The sequence below is a fragment of the Chrysemys picta genome, chromosome 5, assembly GCF_011386835.1.
Source record: "Chrysemys picta bellii isolate R12L10 chromosome 5, ASM1138683v2, whole genome shotgun sequence".
NCBI classification, from domain to species: domain Eukaryota; kingdom Metazoa; phylum Chordata; order Testudines; family Emydidae; genus Chrysemys; species Chrysemys picta.
In genome coordinates, this window is record NC_088795.1 from 30721636 (window position 1) to 30749056 (window position 27421).

Genomic DNA, 27421 nt, shown 5'->3' on the forward strand with positions numbered 1-27421 from the left:
AGGTCAAAATGGAAGTGAAGAGGCAAAAAAGTGAATGGATAAGCTATACAAGTGTTGCTTTGACTCCTGGCTCTTTAGTCCTCCCATAGGGTACATCTATACTTACTTCCTGGTCCGGATGTAAGCGATCGATCTTCTGGGATCGATCCCGGAAGTGCTTGCTGTCGACGCCGGTACTCCAGCTCAGCGACGGGGGAGCCTGCCTGCTGCGTCTGGACCCGCGGTAAATTCGGACTAAGGTACTTCGAATTCAGCTACATTATTAAGGTAGCTGAATTTGCGTACCTTAGTCCAAAGTGGGGGGTTAGTGTGGACCAGGCAATAGAGTACCTGTGTGATGCTATATGATTGAAATGAGACCATGTATATCATTGATGCTACCACTGTTAGACAATTGCAACGAATCTGGTCATCAAGTTTTGCAAGGACATGTGATATACTCATGTGACCCTGGACTCCACCTTGTGCCAGTAACTTTCTACAGACTGGACTGTGAGCTTTGTTTGAAACAGAAAGTTTCCAGGCACATGGCAAAGGATATAAATGACCCCTGGAATAACTCCATTTTGCCTCTTTCCTGCCCTGATTCTCTGGACTGTGGATTTACAACATTGGACTGAGGACCTTCCAATCTTTTGGAAGTTGCCAGAGAAACTTTACAAGTCAGCAGTCTAACATCACTGCTACAAATCTGATGTAAGGATATTGCAGTTATTGAATGTATATGATCTATTATTTAAACTCATTTTCTTTTATTAATAAACCTTTAGATTTTAGTTACTAAAGGATTGGCGGCAGCATGATTATTGGGCAAAACTGAGTTGTATACTGACCTAGCCAAATGGTTCATCTCTTGAGATTATATTAGATAAAACTGGCTTTCAGTAACCACTTATCGTAAAATCCAGTGGTTAGCGTAACAAGACAAGGGCTGAGATGCCTAAGGAGACTGCCTTTCTGACTTCTTCTTAACCAGTGTGATGAGACAGAAGTTTACTTTTGTTTCAGGCTTGAAATAAACTTATGATAAAATAACCATCAGTTTCGGGTGAGTCTGCCCTATTTCTCAGCAGTTTGTCCTGAATCTGACACTCTCAGCTGTGACCTACTGTGGCACTGTGACAACGTGATTAATAGATTTTTGAAATGCCTGAAGCAGGAAAAACAAAAATCACATTTTCTTCACACTGCCTTCTAAAATTTGAATGGGTAAAAATAGAGCTATACAAAAATGTATTGACCTGCCATTAACATTGGTATATTTTTGCCTTCACAAGGAAGTACAGTAACTCCTCACTTAAAGTTATCCCAGTTAACGTTGTTTCGTTATGTTGCTGATCAATTAGAGAACATGCTCGTTTAAAGTTGCACAATGCTCCCTTATAACGTTGTTTGAAGCTGCCTGCTTTGTCCACCGCTTGCAGAAAGAGCAGCCCGTTGGAGGTAGCTGGTGGGGGCTTGGAACCAGGGTGGACCAGCAGCCCCCTTATCAGCTCTCAGCTCCCCTAAGTGGCTGCAGCAGCCACCCAGCAGGCTATCAATTGCCGGGCAGTTCAGCTGTCCCTCCTCCCACTGCCACGTGCTGCTCCTGCCCTCTGCCTTGGAACTGCTCACGGGAGCCTCCTGCTTGCTGTGCAAGTGTGGGGGGGAGGAGGGGAAAGAGGGAAGAGGGGTGCTAATGTTGGGGTAAAGGAACTGGGGGACAAGGGCGGAAACACCATATCTCTACAGAGCAGGGGAGGGACACGACAGGGCTCAGAATGGAGGAAGCTTGCTGGCAGCAGATGCTGTCTCAACTTGCTGATCTACTTAAAAAGGCAGTGTACTTAGAGTGGGGTCAGCGTATTTAAAGGGGCAATGCGCATCTCTCTCACACACAGTGTGTGTCTCTGTCTCTCTCTGCCATGCTGTCTCCCCTCCCTCAATTTGTGCTGCCTTGTAGAGTGTGAGGCTACATTAACAATGTGTTAACCCTTGAGAGCTCAGCCGAATGCTAGTTCATCATTTAGCAGTAAGGCATTCCCTGGAAAATATCCCACCCTCTGACTCCACCACCTCAACCAAGCTTCACAATCATCATTGCTGTGTATAGTACTAAATTGTTTGTTTAAAACTTATACTGTGTATGTGTGTGCGCGTGTAGAAAGAAAGAAAGATCTTTTGTCTGGCGAAATTTCCCCCCCGGCACCTAACCCCCCGTATTTACATTACTCTTATGGGGAAATTTGATTCACTTAACATTGTTTTGCTTAAAGTAGCATTTTTCAGGAACATAACTACAATGTTAAGCGAGGAGTTACTGTATACTTGTGCTTTGGAATAGAACAGTTCTTACCTGGAAGCATCCTTATTTCTAATAATGTCTCCCCTATTCCTCCTTGATAGATTGTCCTCTCCTCACCTACTGAGTGCAGCTCAAATATTTGAAAGTTGACACTGGGACATTAATCCTACCAACCTTATATAACAAAGCTGTATAAGATTCTTAAACCAGAGGAAAAAAGTTGGAAACTTCAGTCCATTCCTAGTATGAGGTCAGGTCTCAAAATGTGATTCCCCATCCCCCAACGTATCAACACCACGCAGAGAAAAAAGGAATTAGATTAACTTGAAGCCTTTATCAAGACAGTTAACTGGCATTGGACAGGACAGATTGGTAGAGACATTTTACAAGAAGTTAGCAAGTAAGAATTTTTCACTCATATTAACTCCATTAGTCTTCCAGCATGGGGTGTAGTGATTGGGGGGGAGAGAAGGGGAAGGAGGTGTAAAGAAGACCTAGGAAGTGATCCCTCAAGAGCCATGAGGGATTTACTGATTAGAGAACCTTGCACCTGAGAAGGCACCTCAGATGTTTGAAGGTTGTCCTTGTAGCACCTGACAACCAAACTGTGGCCTTGCATCATTTCCACTAAGTCTGAATTACATGTCCTTTGTACAGTAGCCTTTGCTGCCCATTGTTTCCTGATGCTTTGTAGGCTTATGCCAAAGAAACCCAACCCATCTGCCAATCAAAGCTTACCAATGGCTTTACTTTTTGCACTGTAGGTGATAAACAAATACTGATTTCTTGTACTGCTTGGTATGACTGAGTTAAATATAAGTGTGTGAAGAGTATATAAAGTGCGTCAGACTTTTGAGGGGATTTTGGACCAAGAAAGAAAGGTAGGTTACTTGCAGTGAAGTGCTGGAATATGGGACTCTAAGCAGTCTGGCAAATAAGATTTGAGGGTCTGCAGTGACTCTCTGCAGGCATGCTTTCCTAGGCTGGTCTGCCATTTTAGAGTGGAAGAAGAATCTAGTTTTGATTTAATTTAATCTTCAACTAACAAAATGCCAATAGAAAACAGTTGTAAGTAATATTTTGACAATGTAAAGAATTATACAAGTGCTAAATGTTCTACAAAAAAGACTGACTTGTATCCCAGGGATATGCTGAAGTACTAATCACCATTTTACAGATGGATAATGTATGGCAGTGGGACAAGGCAAGTTGTCCAAGGCCCTACAATAAATCAGTACCACCCTGAAGTTCCTGGATTTGAGTCACATATTAATCCTATTGATCATGTGTTCTCTCCAAGTGGTCTTCAAAATATCTTTATTTTGATAAAAATAAAGACATTTATAATGCAGTATTATAATTAAACCCCCGACACATTGCAAATAAGTATCTACATAATGGGTCATTAATACAGCACAACTGACTCTTAAAATAGACTGCATTAGGTGGACTGGACACCTCAGAAGACTAAACAGGATTCCAGCATGCCTGCTATTATTGACAGAAATCAAGGTGATGTCACTAATGAGCTGAAGTTATTACTGAACACCTATCCCATGGTCTGACCCTAATTCGGAACAGATAGTATCCACACAATTTGTATTCATAGATTAAGGACAGAAGGGACCATTGTGATAATTTCGTCTGACCTCCTTTCTACCACAGCCCATAACAAAACTTCCAAAATAAGTCCAAGTATATATTTTAGAAAAATATCCTGATTTAAAATTTGGGAGTGATAGAGAATCCACCATGACCCATGATAAGTTGTTCCAATAAATAAATCAATCTCTCTGTCAAAAAAGTAATGCATTATTTCCAATCTAAATTTTGTCTACCTTCAGCTTCCAGCCATTAGATCATGTCACACCTTTCACTGCTAGACTGAAGAGGCCATTATTAAATATTTTTCCATATGTAGGTACTTATAAACTAATTGATTCACCCTTTAATCTCCTCTTTGTTAAGCTTAATAGATGGGCTCCTTGAGTCTATAACTATTCTAATTGGCCATCTCAGCAGAGGGCCTGCAATGAATGTTTGGCCATGAAAACTGAAATAGCCTCATCTTAAAGGATGGTCTCTCCACAACAGTGATGGGAAACTTCTGCCTGGTCAGTATGCGTTTTGTAGATGAAAGAGAGTGCTTTAGCCCCTAGTGCTACACATCTGCCACTTATAAACACTAAACTCACTTAATGAAAAGAAATGAAGTGAATATAAAACCCACTGGATGTTTTAAAATCAATTTAACTTCTATATAGTGCCCTATTCTGCAACTCAAGTGACTACCTGAAAATACAGCCTCAAAGTATTTCCGAAAGATTATTTATAAGCACATTTCAACACAGCTTACTGTATCAGTGTATAAACTTCAAGTTTATGTCTCATTGTAATGGACGCTCGACATTTCCACATACCTTAAGCCTACCACACATTTAAGTTGCCACCAATCCTTTCACTCAGGCATTGAGCCCTAGATTAAGATGAAAGCATCTCTAACTATTGTGTTCTTAAAAGCACAATTACTATTAACATGGGTATTGGTGTCAGATGCCTCTAGGTCTATCAGGAGGGCTACAAGAATCAAACAATACACATTTACAAATATTTTTACAATTTACTCAACACTTGCTGTACCTTCTCAATGCTTCCGTGAAGGTCCACCTCGAGTTTGTTCTTCTCTGCTCTAACAGTCTCCAGCATGTGCTGGAGTTTGTCTCTTTCTGCTTTTAATGAGGAACTCTGTTCCTCCAGTTGCTGAATACGTTCATTCTCGCCCTCTGTCTTTTCTCTCAGTTCACTCAGCAATTGATTCCTTTCACCAGAGACTAGGTTTAATTCTTCATTCAACATTTTTATCTATAAAAACATAAAAAAGAATACATACTCTTTGTATGAAAGTTTGTAAAAACCCGAACGAAGTTACAGTATCCCCCAAATTTACCACTCTAATAAGCTACAGGAAATGGCACTGTGAACAAATTCAGGCAAGCATTCAGTCATACCATCTAACAATAGGTAGAGTGAACAGGAGTTTTATCTCTAGTAAAATTATAAGAAGTAACTTATTGGATAAGTGTTCTTTATCCTGGAAAGGAAAGCTAGGCAGCAGTCCTTGCTTTCTTGGTATCACACTTGCCTTCTCTTTTAGTTGTGTTGTTTCTTCTGTTAGTTTTTCTTCAGTCTTCAACAACTCCTTTTCTCTCTCTACCATCAAGTTCTTCTGGGTATCAACCTGCTTTTTCAGCTCCTCATGTAGATTTTCTCTTTCTGCCTGAATTTTTACAGACTGAAACACAAGAATTACATGATGATCTTTAAGAGACTTCCTTGTAGTCTATCAATATCAAACCACAAAGAAACAATTTTGGTTATTTTAAGGGTTCTGAAAGAGAAAAGTCAGCGTACTCATTAAGTCTGCTCTTTGGAAACCCTGAAAATTCAGTTTATTCTCAGCTGACACTTCCCATGCTAAATTCCTCTAAGAATTCCAAAAGGACTGACTCATCTTGCAAATACAATCCTAGCCAATTTTGCAAGGCAAGTGAGGACAAGGATAGTGACTGGAAAAGAGTATGCATAGACTAGGAAGGATGGTAGGTAAGAGGTTGCTTATCCAATTGTTCTCTGTAAGTATCAGAAGAGAAAAAAAATTCTTGATAATTTTGTTAGTCGCTTCTCTAAATTCATTACTATAGTACCTCTTACACATGGAATTTGAAGGAAGTCCAGCGTTGTTACTGGAAGCTCTAGGATTAAGCCTTGGCCTTCAACTCACTCACAAGCATTTGTAAGGCAACACCTTGAAATTAAACTAACTAACCTTATGGCATCTGTATGTTTAAGTATGAAATATTTTTCTAAAAGGAATTTGTTACAAACTGTACTCCGGTCATTTGCCAGACCACCCAGTTGGGTTGAAGGAGAGAAACTGCTAGCAGGACAAAATCATATAAGAAATTTCTCATTCTGTTGCACAACTTCTCTTTATTCATCACTAATGGGAAGTAGCAAGCAGCGATTCCCAGAAATGGTGTGGGAAGGTTAACAGGCACTATGGTAGAGTAACAGGTAGAAATAGAAGTGCCCCACATACATAGCAAAAGCTTTGTAATTTTAGAAATAATTTGTGAATGAATCCAGTAGCCCCTTCCTACCAAAGGATGCCTCTACAAAGGAATGGAAGTGCACTTTGCAAAGTCTTCCTCGGACCATGCTCTGACACACCATATTTCCAAAATGCCACTAGGGACTCCATATAGGGAGTCCTGATTCCAGGGATGTTCTTCCAGATGCTTACAGATCCATACCAACTGGTGTAGGATTTTAATTTCTCATCTGCAGCAGTGTCACGGCCCTGGCAATTTTGGATAGAATGAGATCAACGTGCTACAATTGGCACATGCACTCAATAGGTTTGATATATATTTTTGGAGCTCTAAGAAGGCCCTCTTATGCCACAAACTTCCAAAGGGGTGCAAAGGACTGGAACAGAATGGGAGAAGTATTTCATAGGAATTGTGGAAAGAAGAATTTACCTTGGGTCAAAAGGTTTCTGGAGCTATGACCTTTTCCTCACGACAACAGCAGTGTGGTTCTGATACAGATAGAACTTATTCTACACCATACCTTTAGGAGGTAATAGTGACTAGAGAGGCTAGCCATACACTTGTCTAATCCATCATCTTGACATTTTACCTATATGGGGAGTCTGATGAGCCTACCTAAACGAACACTGCTAGGGCCTGTTACCGACCCTCTATAGTTCTTGGTTGTGGGACTTCAATCAACCATCTCAGAGAAACTAGTGTAGCTGAGATCACCAGAACTTATTTATTTGATAACAACAACATATACAGGCCAGGCTCCCACTGAGCTAGGCACTGTACAAACAAAGATTTGTTTCTCCTTAGCCAAAAAACAAAATTCGACCAGTTCAATGAACGAAGTTTCCTGATTGAGTTCTGTCTAGGTAGCACAAAGCAGCAGTGAGCCAAGGCTAACGAAATTCTTGAGCTCAACTTCCCATTTTATTAACACTAGGTGGTACAGACCCAGATGAAGAAAGGGTCCCTGCTTCTAGAGATCTGATCTTTTTTGCAGGCACAATGGATGTTTCTTGACTATCTATCAAGCCCAAACAAATGCCTTCTAGGCCAGTGGAGGAATTCAGCTCTCTTTTCTGTATCCTTTATGTGAACTGCCTTGAAAGGCAGTACATTTGTCTTTACCCTGTAAATTATTTCCATTTCTAGCAAGAGGCTTTGAACTGTGGTTACACCCTGATTTTGGACAGAAGATAAACTGGCTCATGCTTTGAGATGATAAACTAATCTCCAACAGGATGTAGGAACAAACATGTCCTAAAGGCAAGTTATTCCATAATTGCTCCCTACATCATTATTTCTTGTACCTTCTTCTGAAGCAGTAGGTATTGGCCACTGTCAAATGGCATACTGACCTCTACTGGCCATTGGTCTGACCTCATATGGTCATGTCTATGTTTTTGTTTATACGAACATCTGAGAGCAGTTAAAGCGATCTAAAAGGATATGTACTTGAGCTTTTGTAAGTTAGTCTTCCAGGCATGCTCCCCATCCTGTGAGACTTGCTTCGATAGTAAGTTGGAAGGGAATGGAGTGACAATTTGATTGGCTATCAGTATGTTAGTTGTTTATACCTGCGCACAAAGAAATATTTGGACGCAAAATTTGGGTGTGACACCTAGTTTTGCATTGCATCTGGCAAGTGAGTGCATATCCTCAAAAGAATATTCTGGAGACTCACCCTGATGAGTTCCACTCATAGGATATGGATGCAGAGCACCCGCAATCCCAATTGCTAGAGACAATTGGCTATGGATGTCTACTACCAGGAAATAACTGATGTAATGAATGATTGGATCTTTTTGGTCAAAATTTTACTACCATGCTAAAGATTTACAGAATCATGCCTGTTTTCTCCCTGGGTGAATTGCATAGATAAGAAGCATTATCTGTTAGTCATGAATAAGGAGAGAAGCTGTGCAGCCGCAGAAGTATTCATAAACATCATTTCAACACACCTTAGCGTATCAATGTATAAACTTCAAGTTTTCTCATTGTAATGGACGTTCCACATACCTTAAGCCTACCACACATTTAAGTTACCACCAATCCTTTCACTCAGGCATTGAGCCCTAGATTAAGATGAAAGCATCTCTAACTATTGTGTTCTTAAAAGCACAATTACTATTAACATGGGTATTGGTGTCAGATGCCTCTAAGCCTATCGGGAGGGCTGCAAGAATGAAACACAACACTTTTAAATATTTTTACACTTTACTTGATGTTTGCTGTACCTTCTCAATGCTTTCGTGAAGGTCCACCTCGAGTTTGTTCTTCTCTGCTCTAACAGTCTCCAGTATGTGCTGGAGTTTGTCTCTTTCCTCTGTTAATGAGGAACTCTGTTCCTTCAGTTGCTGAATACGTTCATTCTCGCCCTCTGTCTTTTCTCTCAGTTCACTCAGCAATTGATTCCTTTCACCAGAGACTAGGTTTAATTCTTCATTCAACACTTTTATCTATAAAAACAAAAAAAAATACATACTCTTTGTATGAAAGTTTGTAAAAAACAAACGAAGTTACAGTATCCCCCAAATTTACCACTCTAATAAGCTACAGGAAATGGCACTGTGAACAAATTCAGGCTAGCATTCAGTCATACCATCTAACAATAGGTAGAGTGAACAGGAGTTTTATCTCTAGTAAAATTATAAGAAGTAACTTATTGGATAAGTGTTCTTTATCCTGGAAAGGAAAGCTAGGCAGCGGTCCTTGCTTTCTTGGTATCACACTTGCCTTCTCTTTTAGTTGTGTTGTTTCTTCTGTTAGTTTTTCTTCAGTCTTCAACAACTCCTTTTCTCTCTCTACCATCAAGTTCTTCTGGGTATCAACCTGCTTTTTCAGCTCCTCATGTAGATTTTCTCTTTCTGCCTGAATTTTTACAGACTGAAACACAAGAATTACATGATGATCTTTAAGAGACTTCCTTGTAGCCTATCAATATCAAACCACAAAGAAACAATTTTGGTTATTTTAGGGGTTCTGAAAGAGAAAAGTCAGCGTACTCATTAAGTCTGCTGTTTGGAAACTCTGAAAATTCAGTTTATTCTCAGCTGACACTTCCCATGCTAAATTCCTCTAAGAATTCCAAAAGGACATTGACTCATCTTGCAAATACAATCCTAGACAATTTTGCAAGGCAAGTGAGGACAAGGATAGTGACTGGAAAAGAGTATGCGTAGACTAGGAAGGATGGTAGGTAAGAGGTTACTTATCCAATTATGGTCATGTATATGTTTGTGTTCATACACACATATGAGAGCAGTTAAAGCGATCTAAAAGGATGTGTACTTGAGTTTTCGTAAGTTAGTCTTCCAGGCATGATCCCCATCCTGTGAGACTTGCTTCGATAGTAAGTTGGAAGGGAATGGAGTGACAATTGGATTGGCTGTCAGTATGTTAGTTATTTATACCTGCACACAAAGACACTTTTAGATGCAAAATTCAGCTGTGTCAGCTAGTTTTGCATTGCATCTGGCAAGTGAGTGCATGTCCTCAAAAGAAGATTCTTGAGACACATCCTGATGAGTCTCATTCATAGGACACTGATGCACAGTACCAGCAATCCCAATTGCTAGAGACAATTGGCTAGGGATGTCCACTACCAGGAAATAACTGATGTAAGGAACTCTTGTATCTTTCTGGTCAACATTTTACTATCATGTTAAAGATTTGCAGAATCATTCCTGTTTTTACCCTGGGTGAATTGCATAGATAAGAAGCATTACCTGTTGGTCATGAATAAGGAGAGAAGCTGTGCAGCCACAGAGATGTTCATAAACATCATTTCAACACAAACCTTAGCGTATCATTGTATTTTCCAGTCTATGTCTCACTATAATGGATTTTCCACTATTTTACATACCTTAAGCCTACCACACATTTAAGTTACCACCAATCCTTTCACCCAGGCAGAGTCCTAGATAAAGATGAAAGCATCTCTAACTATTGAGTTCTTAAAAGCACAATTACTATTAACATGGGTATTGGTATCAGATGCCTTTGGGCCTATCGGGAGGGCTGCAAGAATGAAACACAACACTTTTAAATATTTTTACACTTTACTTGACACTTGCTGTACCTTCTCAATGCTTCCGTGAAGGTCCACCTCGAGTTTGTTCTTCTCTGCTCTAACAGTCTCCAGCATGTGCTGGAGTTTGTCTCTTTCCTCTGTTAATGAGGAACTCTGTTCCTCCAGTTGCTGAATACGTTCATTCTCGCCCTCTGTCTTTTCTTTCAGTTCACTCAGCAATTGATTCCTTTCACCAGAGACTAGGTTTAATTCTTCATTCAACCTTTCTATCTATTAAAAACATACAAGGAATACATATTATAATTTTGTTTGGTTTACAAATGTTCATATAAATAGTACCCCCCAAAGTTTACCATTCCAGTAAAAGTTACAGGAAACAGCATGGTGAACAGATGTAAGCATTCAGTCAATAAGTCTAAAAATAAAATTTTACCTCTCTTTTTCTTTATAAACACATAACTGAGTTGCCACACCAGATTACCTTTTGAAATGTAACTAAAATTGATAGCCCAGCAAAAACATTTACACACAGTGGGCAAGAAATTTCTCTTTGACTTAATGTCTTTGCCATATTCTGAGGGAGACGCAAGGTTGATGAGGTAATCTTTTATTGGACTGACTTCTGTTGGGGAGAGAGAGAGAGAAAGCTTTTGAGCTTATACAGAACTATTCTTCAGGTCCTTCAGGTTCAGAAGTCAGTCCAATAAAAGTATTTCTTTGTTGGGACAGACTTGGACTTGACATGACCCCCGAGTCATCTTGTATGCTCAGCCACCATAAACTAGAAAAAAAAAAATCTATAGTCAGGAAAATTTGGCCTTGGCTTAGACAGATAAAACAAAATGTCAGCTGCAGCATTACTAACAGGGATAGATACAGTTAAAAAAAAAAATCTTGAGTTTCAGCAAAATTTTTTACTGGTGTCTGATTTTACTGGTGTCTGAGAGAGTTTCTTGGTAGAAGTTGCTTTTGAGGATAAGTACAAATTATGAGGTTTTGCTGTTGCTAGAGAAATAGCCCACTAGGGGTTATTTTGAGAAATTAGAGAGAATATTTTGAAAGAGCAGGGAGTCACGATCTACTGCTGATTAAGCATTCCTACCCTGAGAGTGCATCCCACCACCAAGTCATAAAAATAAGCAGACCTTGAGATGTTTTAACAAACTTTGAAAAATGCAAAAGATATATGAGTAGGCAGGTCCTAGGCATGTGACCCTCTGTATAGTCAATTATGTAAAATGATTGATTAATTTTTTTTTGCATAGCTACGTTTTGAGTAAAATAATTGGTTAAGGTACAAATAAAAGAAACACTCATTTTAACTATATACAAGAATCAGAAGAAAAGCTAGTTGGAATTTAACTCTGAGAGACAGCTCAAGAACAAGCTGCTAGAACTTGGGCTTGGTCTACACTAAACCCCCAAATCGAACTAAGGTACGCAACTTCAGCTACGTGAATAACGTAGCTGAAGTCGACGTACCTTAGTTCGAACTTACCGCGGTCCAGACCCGGCAGGCAGGCTCTCCCGTCGACTCCGCGTACTCCTCGCGGCGAGCAGGATTACCGGAGTCGACGGGGAGCACTTCTGAGTTCGATTTATCGCGTCCAGACAAGACGCGATAAATCGAACCCAGAAGTTCGATTGCCTGCCGCCGAACCAGCGCGTAAGTATAGACAAGCCCTTGGATACACTGCATGACACCATACTGTGCAGAAGCCGGAGGCCCAGACAATTCGATCCTGACTGGCCATCAGGAGAACTCAATCTGCTTTATGGAATGGTGATCATTGCTTGGCATGTGTATTCTGTTGATTAATTGCTAATAAATATAGATTAAGAGTATTACTGTGTGAAGGCGCTTTCACTGGGAAAAAGGTCCCACTAACTCAGAGGGCCACTGGACCTGGGGAAAGGGGAGGGTCCCAAAATTGTTCAGGTAACCACCTCACCCACCTTTTCTCTCTAGTAACCATGTTGGTTCCAGAATATAACACCACTGCATATTTTGAAGGAATGAAGTTTCAGAATCGAAAGGAAGGAGAAAAAAAGAGTCAGATACCCAAGTTCATGTTCAATTGTCTTGTACTGAACTGATCTCTTTTGGAGTGTTTCTCTCCTGTCCATTGTCCTAACAACAGCTGGCCACTGATGAGCTAACCAGAAGATATCACCCTTGCTGAAGGATACAGACTCCACGTAGGAAGCTGCCAAGTAGGTTTACTTCACTACTGTCAGAATGTCCTTACCTAGAGAAAAGGCAGTCACTTTTAACTCACAGCACCATGACATTTTTACCTTTAAAAAGAATGAGTACTAAGTACTTCCTATCTCTTGTTCTACAAGGTCCTTTAGAAAAAAAGTTCCCATTTGAAGGAATGGATGCATCTTTGTGAGCATGACCACTGATGCACCAGCATCTGATTGCCTGCACTATAATTTACAGTTTTGTTATGCTTTTCTTCAACCTTAGTGTTATCTTTGAGGATGCAGTCAGTATAGAAACTACTAGATGACACAGGATGGGAGTCCTTAAACACCAGGAAGATATTTTCCCTGGGATTAGGCCATTCTTTTGCCTGGTTTAATGTTATACATAATTTTTGGACTCTCTCTGGAACTTCTTGTAAGCAACAGAGTTATTTATATTTTTATATAGGGCTAAGAAGCATACATTTTCATTTTTATGCTTCTTAACCAAGTTCCGATAGTTCATGTCATCTGTGGGGGACATCTCAATCACTTTCATGACAGACTGACAGCAAGCTCAGGATTTGGATCTTCCTATAGGAGCAAGCAGGAAGAGGATCCAAGGTATCAGGATGAAGACAGTTGTGAGGCAGATATTCAGGAGTGCTCAGCATCCAGCCAGCTCCCATTGTCCTGAAAATATGCCAAAGACTTTTGAACTTCACCCATAAGAAGTTATTAGTACTAGCAAAGATAACCAAAAAGCTATTTGCCCAGTACGTTGTGTAAGTGTTCTTTATCCTGGAAAGGAAAGGTAGGCAGTAGTCCTTGCTGTCTTGCTACAGTACTTGCCTTCTCTTTAAGTTGTGTTGTTTCTTCTGTTAGTTTTTCTTCTGTCTTCAACAACTCCTTTTCTCTCTCTATCATCACATTCTTCTGGGCATCAGCATGCTCTTTCTGACATTTCAGCTCCTCCTGAAGATTTTCCATTTCTGCCTGAATTTTCAAAGACTGAAACACAAGACATTACATCAGGGGTAGGCAACCTATGGCACGTGTGCCAAAGATGGCATGCAAGCTGATTTTCAGTGGCACTCACACTGCCTGGTCCTGGCCACCAGTCCGGAGGGCTCTGCATTTTAATTTAATTGTAAATGAAGCTTCTTAAACATTTTAAAAACCTTATTTATTTTACATAAAATAGTTTAGTTATATATTATAGACTTATAGAAAGAGACCTTCTAAAAATGTTAAAATGTATTACTGGCATGCGAAACCTTAAATTAGAATGAATAAATGAAGACTTGGCACACCACTTCTGAAAGGTTGCTGACCCCTGCACTACATGATACTTAGACTTCACTGTATTCTATCAAATTGGAACTATAAAAAAGGTGTAAGCACAACTGCTCAAGGGTTCTAAAAGAAAACATACCCATTAAGTCTGCTATCTGAAAGCCATGAAAATTCAGTTTATCCTCTATCAATACCTCCCACCTCTAAGGATTCCAGAAGGACACGGTGGCTCTCTTTCTGGAAATGTAATCATTGCCAACTTCAAAAGGCAAATAAGAATATGGATGTACAGTTAAGACAAACTAGTAAATTTGGGTACTAGGAGGTTGCCTTTCAGATGGTTTTCTGAATATAATCAGAAGAGATCGCTGAGTCCACGCTCCGTGACCACAGCAAGAATTTTCTCAAGCTCAATGTTCTAACGCTGGGTAAGTAGCAAAGAGTCTCGCACCAGTACACTTCATGGAACAGGTACATATGTACTTACAGTTGCTGTTCTATTAAGATCAACATCTGAATGGAAGAATAATTTGATTACTCGGGTCTGTGCACTTGCACCTGTTGTGTGTACAAAAGTATCTCAGCACTTTAAAGCTTGAAGCCATTAATATCCATCAGGAGTTCTACTCTGCTACCCTACTGAAATATTCGGGCTACTCCAATTCCCCATTCCTGTTAAAATCAGTGATTCCAGTTCAGTCTTTGGTAAGTTTCCCTAAAACTTATTATTTCTGATCAGAGTTTAGTGAACTTATAGAAAATAGTTTGTTATTTTGCTTCCATTAACTTCAGAATCTGATTTTCATCACTTGCAAGGTGAAGCCTTTCACTAATACCTGCTTCCAGACAAGGTAGGATTGATGAAGCCAGGTACAACACAATCACAGATAAAACAAAGCATCAATTTCAGTATCTGCTGCGTACATATGCTATGCTTTGAGAGATCATGGCATTGTTTTACTTCTAATATTACAGGGGGGGGAAAATGTGTTGCCAATTGGTTTCCTTCCTGGGACGAACCTCTCCCCTAATCCAACTCAACCTGGACTGAATTATCCAGGAGCTCAAATCTCCGGTTACCATTAAACATGGATTATTCTACACAGTTGTATTCAAAGTTAAATGCAGAATCACTGTTGTTATATGCTGTTATAGAAACTAAATGTGTACTTCTACAGTTGTAAGAACATTTGTTAACAGGTAGAAGAACGTGCCTAAACACTGGTGCCAGAGTCAAATCTGGATTGCCCTCTGGTGACTGCAAAACACAACCTATGGTAATTGGGGGAGTTATCCTGGCCAAGAGTCAGTTTCAGGAATTCAACTGTAAAAAAGTTTAAACTACTCTGAACATTTGCAAGTAAATTTAAGTCCCAAAGAGAGGTTTGATACGTACTCTCTCTTTGTTTTCCTCTATGTCCATCTTTAACTGGTCTCTTTCTGCTCTAACACATGCTAGACTTTGCTGAAACTCATCTCTCTCTTGAGTAACTGAAGAGATCTCTTGCAGCTGTGGACATATACGTTCATTCATTGTTTGTTCAATACGTTCTTTTTCCGCTAGTAGTTTGTCATGTTCACAGGAAACACGAGTCAGGTTTTCAGATAGCTGAATGACCTAAAAGGAAAACAAGAATTGGAATGATCATCAAGGGTATAGCACACAAAAAAGCTTCATTAAATTCTGTGATTACTTTAAGTGAGAAAAGCTTTTTTTCGACCTAATATACCGATTTTGTTACGAAAAATCCATGTTTGGTGCACACTTCATAGGAATGATTTACCGATAAGTTCATTGGTTTGTTACCAATAGTGTTTTTTATACCATATTAAATGAGATATTTCCTTTATTATTAAACTTTGATAGTAAAACAAAGCAATATTTGACAGATTTCATCACAGCCTAATAAAAGTTTTCAATAGGATTTATCTGAGTAGTTTATGGGTGAAAAATCAACAGTCCAATTTTATGGCCACATGAAAGTGGTTTATAGTTAGGCTTAGAAAAATTCAATTTTTATTTTTTATATTGACAGAAGTTTATTTTAAGCATTTTTTCAATTTTTACTGATTTAAATGTTCATAGTTTCAGGAAATTGTGGGGTATGCATCAGACAGTAGTGCGGAGGATCAGACAGTTATTTAATGACAGACATCAAGATTCAAAAAGCTAAATCTTTATAACCATTAAAAACAAGTTGCCAACATCACGTCAAAATATACAAAGTAAATATCCTTAAATCAAAGTAATAAGTTCTCAAGCAGCATTCGTCTTACTTTGCTTAGCTGTAAATTTTGATTGACTTTTTTTGTTGGTTTGTCTGTGAAATAGACGTTTACTGACATTTACTGATAAATATCTAATCCATCCAAGCCTGTTTATAGTTTTACACGCTACTGTCAGGCATATTACCACAATAGATGTATGCATCAGAATTAAAAAAGCTACTAGAAACTTGAGGTTTTCTATGATAGCCTAAGCGTTTGAGGCTCAGAAAGGACTTTTTAAAATAGTTTAAAGAATGTTTACTAATATGTAGGCATTTGATCCAGAACTACATCAAAAGATTTCCTCCATATATAGTTTAAGAAAAAAAAAATATCTAAGCCTTGTCATACATATTAAAGGGTGAAATCCGGGCCCCTAGCGAAGTCCATGGGAGTTTTAACATTGACTCATATGGAGCCACAATTTCACCCCAAAATTGTTAGTTACACTTATTTACTACAATTCATATTCAATTTGTAGCTGTGAAGTTAGCTATATTAGAAAAATGCCCTTTACATTTTTCAGAAGTACCCAAAGTACCATGTTGGGCAAAGACATATTTTAGTGAAGTTACAAACTGAAATTAGGATTCCACAGATCATAAATTTGCTAAATACAAGTCTGCAGAGAACACAGAAGGCAGTGTTAAACAAATTTTTAATATGATAAGTTACATCTTACCTTCTGGTCAAGCTCATTAATTGTTTTCCCTAGCGTCTCATGAACTTTGGAGAGCTGAGTTTCCTTCTCTGAAATATTTCCTTTCAACTCCTCGATAGTTTCCTGATGCTGTTTGAGAGAGCTATAAGCATTTTTCAGTTCTTCCTGAATCTCTGCATTCTTTAAGCAAAAGACATGAAAAAAAGATTCGTTGAAAGCGAACATTAAGTGTTCTCTTAAAAAAAAAAAAAAAAAAAGTACTATGCCAATGTTCATAAAGATACTTTAATTCTTTTAATACAATTTTAAAATTGGACTACATTTCTTACTATTGTAATTGGTTCCTGGATAGTCTCTCTGAGCTGGTCCCTCTCTATTTGGAGAGTCTCTTGTGTTTTCAGATCATCTCTTTCCTGTGCTACAGTTTTTGTTTCCTGACAATCATGAAGTTTGAGCGCTCTGAAAACTCTTTTCTAGATTCATTGGTTTTCAATTCCTCCATTTCATGCAGCCTCTACTCTTCCTTCAAGCCAATTATTTGTTCTTGCTGAGTAGACTTTTGTTGTAGCTGTTGGATTTGTTTTATTTTTTTTTAATTCGAAGAGAAAAGTCAAAGCAATTCTTTAACAGCTTATTTGGAGAGGTCGAAGACTACAATATTTGCATATTGGATGAACTATTTAACTTTCATTTATGGCACTGAATGTGACAATGCCAGAGTCAATATTTTGAATCTCTTAAAGATATTAAATCTTTATTGCCATTTATTTTTCTTAATGGAAAAAAAGACATTTATTCATAAACCAGGTAAGTTTTTCTATTATGACAACTGTTTCGTAACGGAAGAATCTAAAATTACAATTTTTAAAAACAGGTTGGCCGGTTTGCATTTCTGGTAATACTGTACCCACATTTACATCTCCCAGAGATGGCTATGATATAGATGGCATCTCATTGACATCCACTTATACTTTACTGTAGAGAAGATGAGTGACAAGAATCGATTTATTGATGAAACAGTTTAGTTTTCTAAGGTCTAGAACAGGGCAAAAAAACCCACCAGTCTTTTGGGATCCAAGAAGTACCCAGAATACAATCTTTTCCCCATGAGCTGGCTGGGGACCTCCTCTGTTACTCTCGGTTTCAGAGACCAAACTTTGTGAAGCAATATGTTCTTATGAGTTGGGTCACAGAGGTGGGTTGGGAAAGTGGAGGGAGGTGAATTGGATAACATACCCCTCCATTACTGTGCTGAGCAGCCACCTGTCTGACTATCTTTCCAAGAACTTTCAAAGAGGGATAGGGGCTCCCTAAAGGGAGAAAAGAGATATGGTCAGGGTACTGTCCTCAACTGAGCAGTCAAAATTATTGCTTCATAGTCAAAAAATGTCTAGTGAGAATTGCCTGCTGAAGAGGATACTGACTGGTGACATCAAGGAGACCTAGATGTCTCTTGGAAGTGTCCTGTGACCTCTGCTGAAAGGAAGATCTGAAGTAAGGTTGAGGTCCAAACTGTTTCCTCTTTGTTGCTGGGGTGCAGACCCCCAATGGATGGAGTCACTTGGGAGATTTTAAGGTGCGCACAGTGTCTTCTGTTTTCTGAGATAAGACCCTTCAAAGGGAAAATCTTCAGTTGTATATTACCAAAAGTGCTTTGAAATTGTAGCTCGAGCATTGAAGCCTACAAAGGTGGGTGTACTTTAGAAGCTTCCAACAAAACCAATGAACAAGGTGGCTGGAATGTCAGAGAGGAGATCGGAGCTGGCAGTGCCAGCATAAAGGACTGAATTGTTCCTACAAATGTTGAGGGCACTGACGGTGCTGCCAGTGCCAAACGCATTGCAGCTGCCATTGCAGGTTTAACAGTGGAGAGTCCAGTAAGGTAAGACACAGAACATCCATGGCATTCAGTAAGGACTGTGGAGTCAGAGGCACTGAGATAAGTAGGTGTTAAATGACATTGCCAGCTGTGCTGACAGCATCTCAATCAGGGGTGCTTAAGAGGGACTTGTAAAAGATGAAGACACCAGTCTCAACAGCCCCCGAAGGAGGCAAAGTGTATGGTATTGCCCCAGGAGGAACTAGTAAGTGCCTATGCCTATGAGAGAGAGGCTTTGATACTGCACCAAGGGACTTGCTGGAAGCCTTCTTATGAAGTGAAGGCTGGGATTTCAATTGCCTGTCAGAGCTGGAAGGATGCTTGGGACACTTTGACGAGGTCACTGAAGAGGACAAAAAGCAGCACTCGTCTCCAGATTTATGCTTTGAATCCAGAGCAGCTGCAGGGGCATTCTTGAGTTAGTCTTCTCATGATCAGGGTCCAGTTCTGAAGAGGGATGAGTTGCCCACTTCGTAAGAGGAACTTTGAGGTGGAAATCCCTCTGTTTTTACATTCTGATAGGGAAGGAGATACAAATAAGGTCCATCTCCCTCACATGCTCCTCACCCAGACAAATTAAGCAGCTTCTGTGCCTATCTGTGACAAAGGCCACACGCATGGGCATGCTGCTTAAAGACTGGGGATTTTTTTCCATACCAAACCCACAAGACTACCTAAACTAACTTTTACTATTGAACTAACTATACACAAAAACCAAGATTAATTGAAAGCTGGTGAACCAAAGCCAATAGTTACTGGGCGCACCAACTCTCACCATGAGCAGTGAGAAAAAAAACAGGGAGGTAGCAGACATGTCCCTTATATGCCCTTGCCTCAGCACATGAGCAGAGAAGAGGCACATCTGTTGTCTAGTGGAACTGCTGGCAAAATTGATGGAATTGGGCACATGTACACTTATACTGGAATGTATATGTGCACAATTACTTAGAGAACAGTTAACTCCTTTAGAAGGAGAAAAAGGTCTTGTGTTTTGAATGCTGTTATTACTCTTCAAATAAGAGATTAAATAATATCAAATGTTGGCTAAATTTGGAAAATAGTTATTAGGAAATCAGACTTCTCAATAGTTACCGGTGAGGTGCATTCCTCACACTGTTTCTTTTCCACTTGCAGCCTCTCCAACTTTTGCAGCAATACAGTCTTTTCTTGGGTAAGAGATAAGATTTGTTCTTGTAGCAAAGGAAGTTGATCACTTTCTTCTGGGTGTTTAATATTAACTTTTTCTTCAAGGAGTTGGTCTCTCTGTAAAGTGACTTGTTTTAGCTCCTCAGTCAGCTGCAATATCTAAAAAGACAAGGTATCCAACAGGATAGCATTCATTCAAAGACTTAGAGAAAAAATTAAACATGAATGACATTTATTCACTCTGCTATTTAATACCAAGGCAGGAATTTGACCCCAACGAATGATAAAAAGACCTGGACCACCCTTCTTTTACACCTCACTTGCTCAGTCACCTTCCACAGCCTTACCACAATTTAGCTAACAGATGTCCTACTACTACAACAACATCTTGTTTGAAGACCTGATGATCTGAAGAATATGGGAAGAGCCAGAGGAGTAAATGGTAGAGGTACAGCTCCTAGAGGGAGTTCCCTTCTTGATCCCAGTTACTGACTAGAAGGTTTCAGGGACAATGGTTAAGATGAGGAGATTGTGCAAGATAGGCATTGGCGACCTATTTTCACAAATCTAAAATTTTAAACCAAGATGTGACTTGACAGTGTTATTTTCAAATTTGATTTGACATCTTACCTTGAGCTCTAGCTCACCAACAGTTTCTCCTAGAGTATCTTGAGCATTTAGAATCTCAGATCTTTTCTCTGAAATATCTTTCTCCAACTCCTCAACAGTCTTCTGGTACTGCTTGAGAGAGCTTTGCGCATTTCTCAGTTCTTCCTGTGCCAGGATGTTCTTTAGTACAGGAGGAGAATTATACATGTCAAAATGAACTCATGTCACATCAGTAACTATTCTGTTGGAAGAGGTTTTATTACAGGTTCCTTTTCCATCTTATCCTCCACCATTCCTTATCTTTCAATACTATTTCTAGGCATTTCTATAGCATTCCCCACCGCTTCACAATTATTCATTTTGATTAACATGAGTTTCTTACTGTTGCAATTGTCTCCTGTATATCCTCCTTGAGCTGGTCTGTTTCACTTTGAAGGGTTTCTTGTTTTTGCTTTAGGTCATCTCTTTCCTGGATTAGAATTTTGATCTCTTCTTGACTTTCATGGAGTTTCTGAGCAATTGTCAGTTTCTCCATCCTCTCGGCCTCCATTCTAGATTCATTAGTTTTTGATTTCTCTTTTAGTTGCTCCATTTCACTCAACCTCTGCTGAGCTTGACTGAGCTCTTCTTTCACACCAAAAAGTTGTTCCTGCTCAGCAGTCTTTTCTTGCAATTCTTGGATCTTGCTGGAGAGCTTTAGTTTGTAAGAAAGTCCAAGCATATTAAAGGTTATAATGGAGAGTCAAATACAGTGTTCAAACATTCTTCCCCAACCCTGTATGTATTTGCCTTTTAATAGAAAGCACAGTTTTCATTAACTGACAATTGCATCCTGTCCATCCTAGTTCCTGGATTACATTCTTGCCCAATCTAAATAAAAAAGTGCATTCCTATATATGACCTCATGCATCAGTTTCAGTGCCAGAAGTCCAAGATTTAGAGCATGATGTATGGATAAATTAATCTGTTGAGCTTTTTAAGGCTACGTAGAAATTGTATTTATATATATATTTATATATATCTATCTTTATGCCACTGACCATTCTTTTGGCCAAATTCCCCCTTTCTATCATTGCATACTTTTAGCAGTATAATAGGATTATGGATTTTAGCCATAGAGGACACTAAAGCATGTACTAATTCTCAAGTTTGAGACCTTAGTTTCTATTTTTTTTAACTGAACAAAAAATCAACCGTGTAGCAGTTAGAGGCGCTAAGCTGGCTCCACTCTTATCAACTTCAGTGGGAATCAGGGCGGAGGCAGGGAGGATGGGGGATAACTGCTCAGCATATTGCAAGATGGCCTGTCCACACAACCAGGTTAAAGATGAAAATATTTTAAAGGAAGGACTGTGGGATGGGATGGGAAGAAGAGTATGATATATGAAAGAGGAAGCAGATGTTTAGTCTCTGCCACTCAAGAATCTGTGTGACATCATAGTTCTACGGCACAGCTCTTCCCATTAACTTCAACGGGATATTGACTAACAGACTGCTTTGTAGTGAGGGCTTACAGAGTGTTTAATATGTAGTTAAAAAAAAATCTAGTCTTCATGAAATACTGCCATAGTGCTAAAATCATGGTGCTACTACACATTCATGTGAGCACCCATGCATTGGCATTAGTAAGCTGCACTATTGCACACTTATCTTTTCATGACCTTATTTAGATGGGCTGGTTTATCAGTCAGGTGGCTCCAATGGCTAATCCAGTGTGGATCAAACCCTTGCAAAACTGTTTGTATAAAGAGGTGAGGAGTTTAGTAATAGGCTGTAGCAGTAAAGCTTTACTGCACAAATCCAAATGTGAGGGAGAGGAAAGGCAAAAAGTTTTACCCTAGTCCCCTGATATCTGCAGGATTTGTTTGGGGAAGGGAGAAAAGGTATACAAGCCTGGTGATCCATTTACAAAACAAAAACAAACCCAAACTGTATAGAGTGTTTAGGAGAAAAATCTAAGTTGTTCTTAGGTAAACAAAAGAAAAAAACTCCATATATTTCAAACCAAAACTCCCAGTCTATTGATCACAATATACTATATGGTAGGCCTTCAGCTAGTAAGAAAATACTTTTCAGATTAATACATCTGTTTTATCCAATTTTAGCCTTCAAAAATAGCCATTACCAGCAGGTAAGGTGCAGTAAAGGCCTTTGTGAAATACCCAATTATAATCTATAATGCCCAATTATTATAGAATCTTCCATCACTGATTATGGAAGCTATTACAGGTATATTTGTGCAACTTCAGTTTAAGAGTTTCTCAAGGAGGACTTTACTATGAGTGAGTTGTTCTGTGACTATTCCATACAAAGATGGAAGGCACTAACCTCTAGTCTCACATTGTCCACAATTGTTTTAAGCTTTTGGGCTTCGTCAGATAGATGTTCTACTTGGTGTTTCATTTGCTCACTTTGTTCAGATGCAGCCAACCATTTTTGCTCAAGTTCTTCATGGTGGCCTTTGAGCTCTAGGTACTCCTGATCAGCCTTTACATACTTCAGTTGGGTACTGGCTAGGTCTTCTTTTGATATTCTGATTTCTTCAGTCATGCCTTGAAGTCTAGCCTCCTTATCAGACACTTCAGAGAGCAGTTTCTCTCTTTCTGATGTTAATAAACACAGTTCCTCTGATTTTTCAAATATCTGCCAAGGAAACTGGAATATTAGTGCATGTACTACAGTAGCTACATCCCCATATGCAAAGGCAAGAAATGAAAATAGGCTGATGAAAGCTGTATCAGATCAGTAAATGGTTATGAAACTACATTTTGCCCAGGCAACAGTCAAAACTAAAAAAAGAAAGAGAATGCATACAAGAATGGGGTCTAAAACCTGCTTCTTTCAACTCCCTTCTGTAACCGCTTAAAAATTCCTTGGGCTGCCCACAGATAAAGATATTTAAAATATATAAGACATGTCTGTCTCAGAAATTTACGTGGATATTCCTAATTAGGGAGTCCTCTATAAATATTCTGTTAAAAAGATTTTATAGGTACAATAGCCTATTGTTATTCTCTAATTTGGAGGACTTTTTGGTAATCACTGTGCTATTAAAGTTTGAGGACTTAATGAGGTGGGTGTTTGTGATCAGGATTCTATGGTGGAAATGTGCCTTGGATATTTTTAAGTGCATATTTTGGCATGTAAACTTAAACAAGGCATTTGTTGTATATTATATCAAAACCTTAAAAAAAAAAAGAATTATATAGGTAGTCAGTTTTCATGCATGTTTGGCTGCTGCATGTATAGTCTACTTATAAACTGAAAGAAATGCAAATGCACACAACATTCAAAAGGTGATAAAAAGATGCCTGACATCAAAGATTAAAACCTTCTCACTAACTAGATGATTCAACCAATACCAAACCAAATAAATACTACTTATCATAACTATGTCTAATCTTGTTAGTGGTGTCTTTGGGGCAACCATTTCTAAGACATCATGCAGGAGAAAATAAATCCAGTTCCTGGCATTAAAGTCGCTGGGCAGGTTTCAATTGCCTAACCTTCCCTTAAATATAGCTCAAGGAATTTATCTTTACATAGCTTTTCTAAGGACTTGTAAGTGTTTGAAGATAAAGAAATCGTTGCTTTAAAATTCAATATTTCATTCCTATCTAAGACAGTGGAATCCTGTTCAGGGTCATGAATGGCATGTCTAAGTTTAGGGTGTTAAGCCAAAGCTCCAAATCCCACCTCAACCCTGACCTGGAGTGGTCACCTCTAAGTCGGATTGGGCAGTCCAATGGTTTTATGGATTACTGACAAGTCACTAAAATGTGTTTTAGAACTTGGAAAAAACTGGATGACTTCACATTTAAGTTTTGAAATATAAATATTAAATAAATGTAACATCCCCTCTCCCCCCCCCAACCCCCCCAAAAGTTATCAATTTGGTTGATCTACCTTTGTTCTAATCAAGGTTTGGGATATTTTTGACAGTATGTATGGCTATCCAGTAACCTTCCACCAATATACCAAACCTCTAAAATTCAGTATAAAATAGTAAGAAAACATCTGAAAAAAGGAAGGCTTGTCTTAAGCTTAAGAGCCTCCCTAGAAAGTTTCATATACTCGTCACCAATGCATATACTAAGGCAGTCAGAGCATCCTTAATATTTTTAAAATATATGCAGATCACTTAAGCAGCAGCATGCATGCACAGTTGACCTGTTACTTTAAGTTCTTAAGAGAAAAATACATGGGAAGGGTGTGTGTGTGTGTCACACACTTCATAGCTTCCATAGGATGAGCTTGTTGCACACCACAGAACCTCCTTGCATCCCTCAATTCCACCCCACAAGCCTGTGTGCTGCCTTCTATCTCCCTCCATTTCAGGAACTCTCTGCAACTCCCCACAATCTCCTCCTTCCAGGGGTTTTGTTACCCCCCCCCCCACCATTCTCCCTTCTTCCCATACCCAGAGTCCCCCCAATGTCAGCAGGTCTGTGCACACTTTTTTCCACTTCTTCCCATTCTCCCACTCCTCACCATGAGCTCTATATGTCCCCTCCTTCCCCAAAGCTCCCCTCCCACAGGTGGGTCTGTATGTCCTGGTTTTCCCCCATACCTGGGTCCCCCATTCTCCCTTCATGTCATGGACTATATGCATGCCCCCATTCCCCCAACCCCATTTTTCTGTCTGGGAGATTACATACAGACAGTTACTGTCGAGTTAGTGTAAGGCCTTCATAATCTCAGCATATTATTAGAGCAAGAGGTTTTGAATTTTTACCTGTTTCTGTAGCATCTCAACTTTATCGGGTAAAGATCTGAATTCTGATGATGTATCTACTTCCTTTCGTAAAACTGTGTTCTCTTCTAACACTTTATCCAATTCATTTTTTAAATCGGCTATCTTTCTTTCCAATTCCACAAGAGACAACAAATCTAGAGTTTGAAAGATTTACATTAATAAAAAGCTCCAAAGAAGGGGGAAGAAGAGATCCACTTTGATTGTTTAATAGGCAGAAGATGCACACATTGGTTGAGAGAACATTACCAGGTTTTAAACAGATTTACTTTTTGGACTGATTAAAATCAGACTTCTTGACAACGAAGGAGGAGGTCAGGCTGCCAATTAGTTATTTTATCACTAGTTGTTTGGATCAATCAGATTATTGTAAGACAACTTCTTCCAAATATAAAAAAAACTTTAACTTCACTGTTTATTGCAGTATGTAACACAAAAATCCTGTCACATGAAGTGTGTGGGAAAAGCTGAACATAGGAATGTTTTAAGCAGTTGATGTGTATAAAAAAAAACAGTGATCCCAAGCTTGTGAACAATGAAGCTTCTAAATACTTGAATGAAGTAAAGCTCAATAGCTATTGCTCTATACCTTCCCCTCCCCTCTCAACCCCCCCCCCAAACTATTAATGTACACTTGTATAGGTTACTATGTCAAAACACTCTGAAGTGGGGAGATCTACTAAGTCATTCAGAATAGCCTTTTTGTAACAGTACCTTTTGGAACTTTACCCTCCAAGAGCGAGGTTAGCTTTGTGTTTTCTTGAAAGGCAGATTGTAGCTCTCTCTGTAAATCAACTTGCATTTTTTTGTAGCTCACTTTTCCTGCTTCTAATTGACTTTGATACAATTGAACATCCTTTTCCATTTGCTTGTAACCATTTAAGAGCTCATTCTGTATGAAAAGAGAAAGATTATTCTAGTCACAGAAGTACTGTGACAAATTAAACTAGGCATTTAATAGTAAGCAAAGCTCCTTTCGCCACTGCTGTTGACAATACTACAATCTTCCTGATCTCTCAGAATTGTCCAGTATTATCTTTAACTTCTCCCCACATATCTAGCTGGTCATTAAAGTCTTGTTGCTTCTTCATCAACTCTTAACAAATATCAGGTCTTTCTTTATGTACTAGCTACTAATGCTTGGCTTCCATCTGGATTACTGTAGCCTCCTCTCCAGCTTGATACCTCTGTCAGTCCCCACAAATTTGTCTGTACCATTCTGAACAAATTGATCTTTCAGGCCCAGACCACCTCACTCCCCTATAAAGTCACTCCATTTGTTTATCCTGCCCCTTATAGTATCTTGTCCTTATTCTCACTTTCAAATTTCACACCTCTGCCTTCACCTGCTTATATTTCCCCCCCTTTTGCTCCACCAATAACACCAGCCTCAATGCCTCCCTTGCTTCCATCTCCCATTCCTGTTCTTTTGCTTTCTTTCATGCTGCTTCCAAGCATGGAACACCCATCCAGCCACAGTGTGCCAGGCCTCTACTCTCCTTAGTCAAATTCTTCCTGAAGTCCTACTATCCAGGAGCCTCACAATTATAAAAAACAAGTACAAGGGAGATGAATTAGTAACTTCCCCTGAGTCTTGTCTTTCCAGATTTGTTCCTTGACTAGTCTCTCTGAAACAAGGAGAGCCTCTATAACAGTTTCTTATACAGCCAGAAGCATATCACTTAAGCTGAAATAATAAGTTACTTGCCATTTTCTCTTTTAGCTCAAGATTTTCACTCCTGAGAAATGCAGATTCTTTCTTGGCATCCAGGGCTACAGTTTCAGTATCAACGAGAGACTTACTCATTTGTTGAATTTCATCAAGTAGTTTATCAGAGTCTCCCTGTAAGAATGAGACAGATATTAAACACAAATAACCAAAAACTATGATAAAGCAACTATGATCTTGTTAGGATTCCCATGTAGCCAAATAAGTATCATACTGGTTTTAAGAGTCCTAGAGAACTTGTTGTGTTTAAGTGCCATAGTAGCAGGAAATTTTTCCTGCGAAAAATAGAACACATAGTTTATCTAGTAATCTTTCTTAGATACATTTACTGATATATGCAGTATGAATTGTACAGTAACTCCTCACTTAAAAGTCGTCCCGGTTAACATTGTTACGTTGCTGATCAATTAGGGAACATGCTCGTTTAAAGTTGTGCAATGCTTCCTTCTAACGTCGTTTGGCAGCCG

The 27421-nt window shown here is 39.1% G+C and overlaps 1 protein-coding gene across 4 annotated transcripts in view; it reads right to left on the bottom strand.

The window, feature by feature from the left end:
* The window catches only part of CENPE (centromere protein E), an 81767-nt gene that overhangs the window by 22214 nt on the left and 32132 nt on the right, over positions 1-27421 (bottom strand). For 3 of the 4 annotated variants that reach the window (XM_042859967.2, XM_008170146.4, XM_065596184.1), the window contains 15 exons: positions 26934-27068; positions 25940-26117; positions 25208-25362; positions 22801-23115; positions 20855-21166; positions 20494-20652; positions 19810-20022; positions 16860-17018; positions 15306-15527; positions 13466-13624; positions 10472-10693; positions 9127-9276; positions 8628-8849; positions 5427-5576; positions 4925-5146 (listed from right to left, as the gene is read on the bottom strand). In XM_042859967.2, coding sequence (XP_042715901.2) covers positions 4925-5146; positions 5427-5576; positions 8628-8849; positions 9127-9276; positions 10472-10693; positions 13466-13624; positions 15306-15527; positions 16860-17018; positions 19810-20022; positions 20494-20652; positions 20855-21166; positions 22801-23115; positions 25208-25362; positions 25940-26117; positions 26934-27068 — 2973 coding nt within the window. Of the gene's footprint in view, positions 1-4924; positions 5147-5426; positions 5577-8627; positions 8850-9126; positions 9277-10471; positions 10694-13461; positions 13625-15305; positions 15528-16859; positions 17019-19809; positions 20023-20493; positions 20653-20854; positions 21167-22800; positions 23116-25207; positions 25363-25939; positions 26118-26933; positions 27069-27421 lie in introns of all 4 variants that reach the window. The other variant, XM_065596183.1, reaches the window with a different exon arrangement.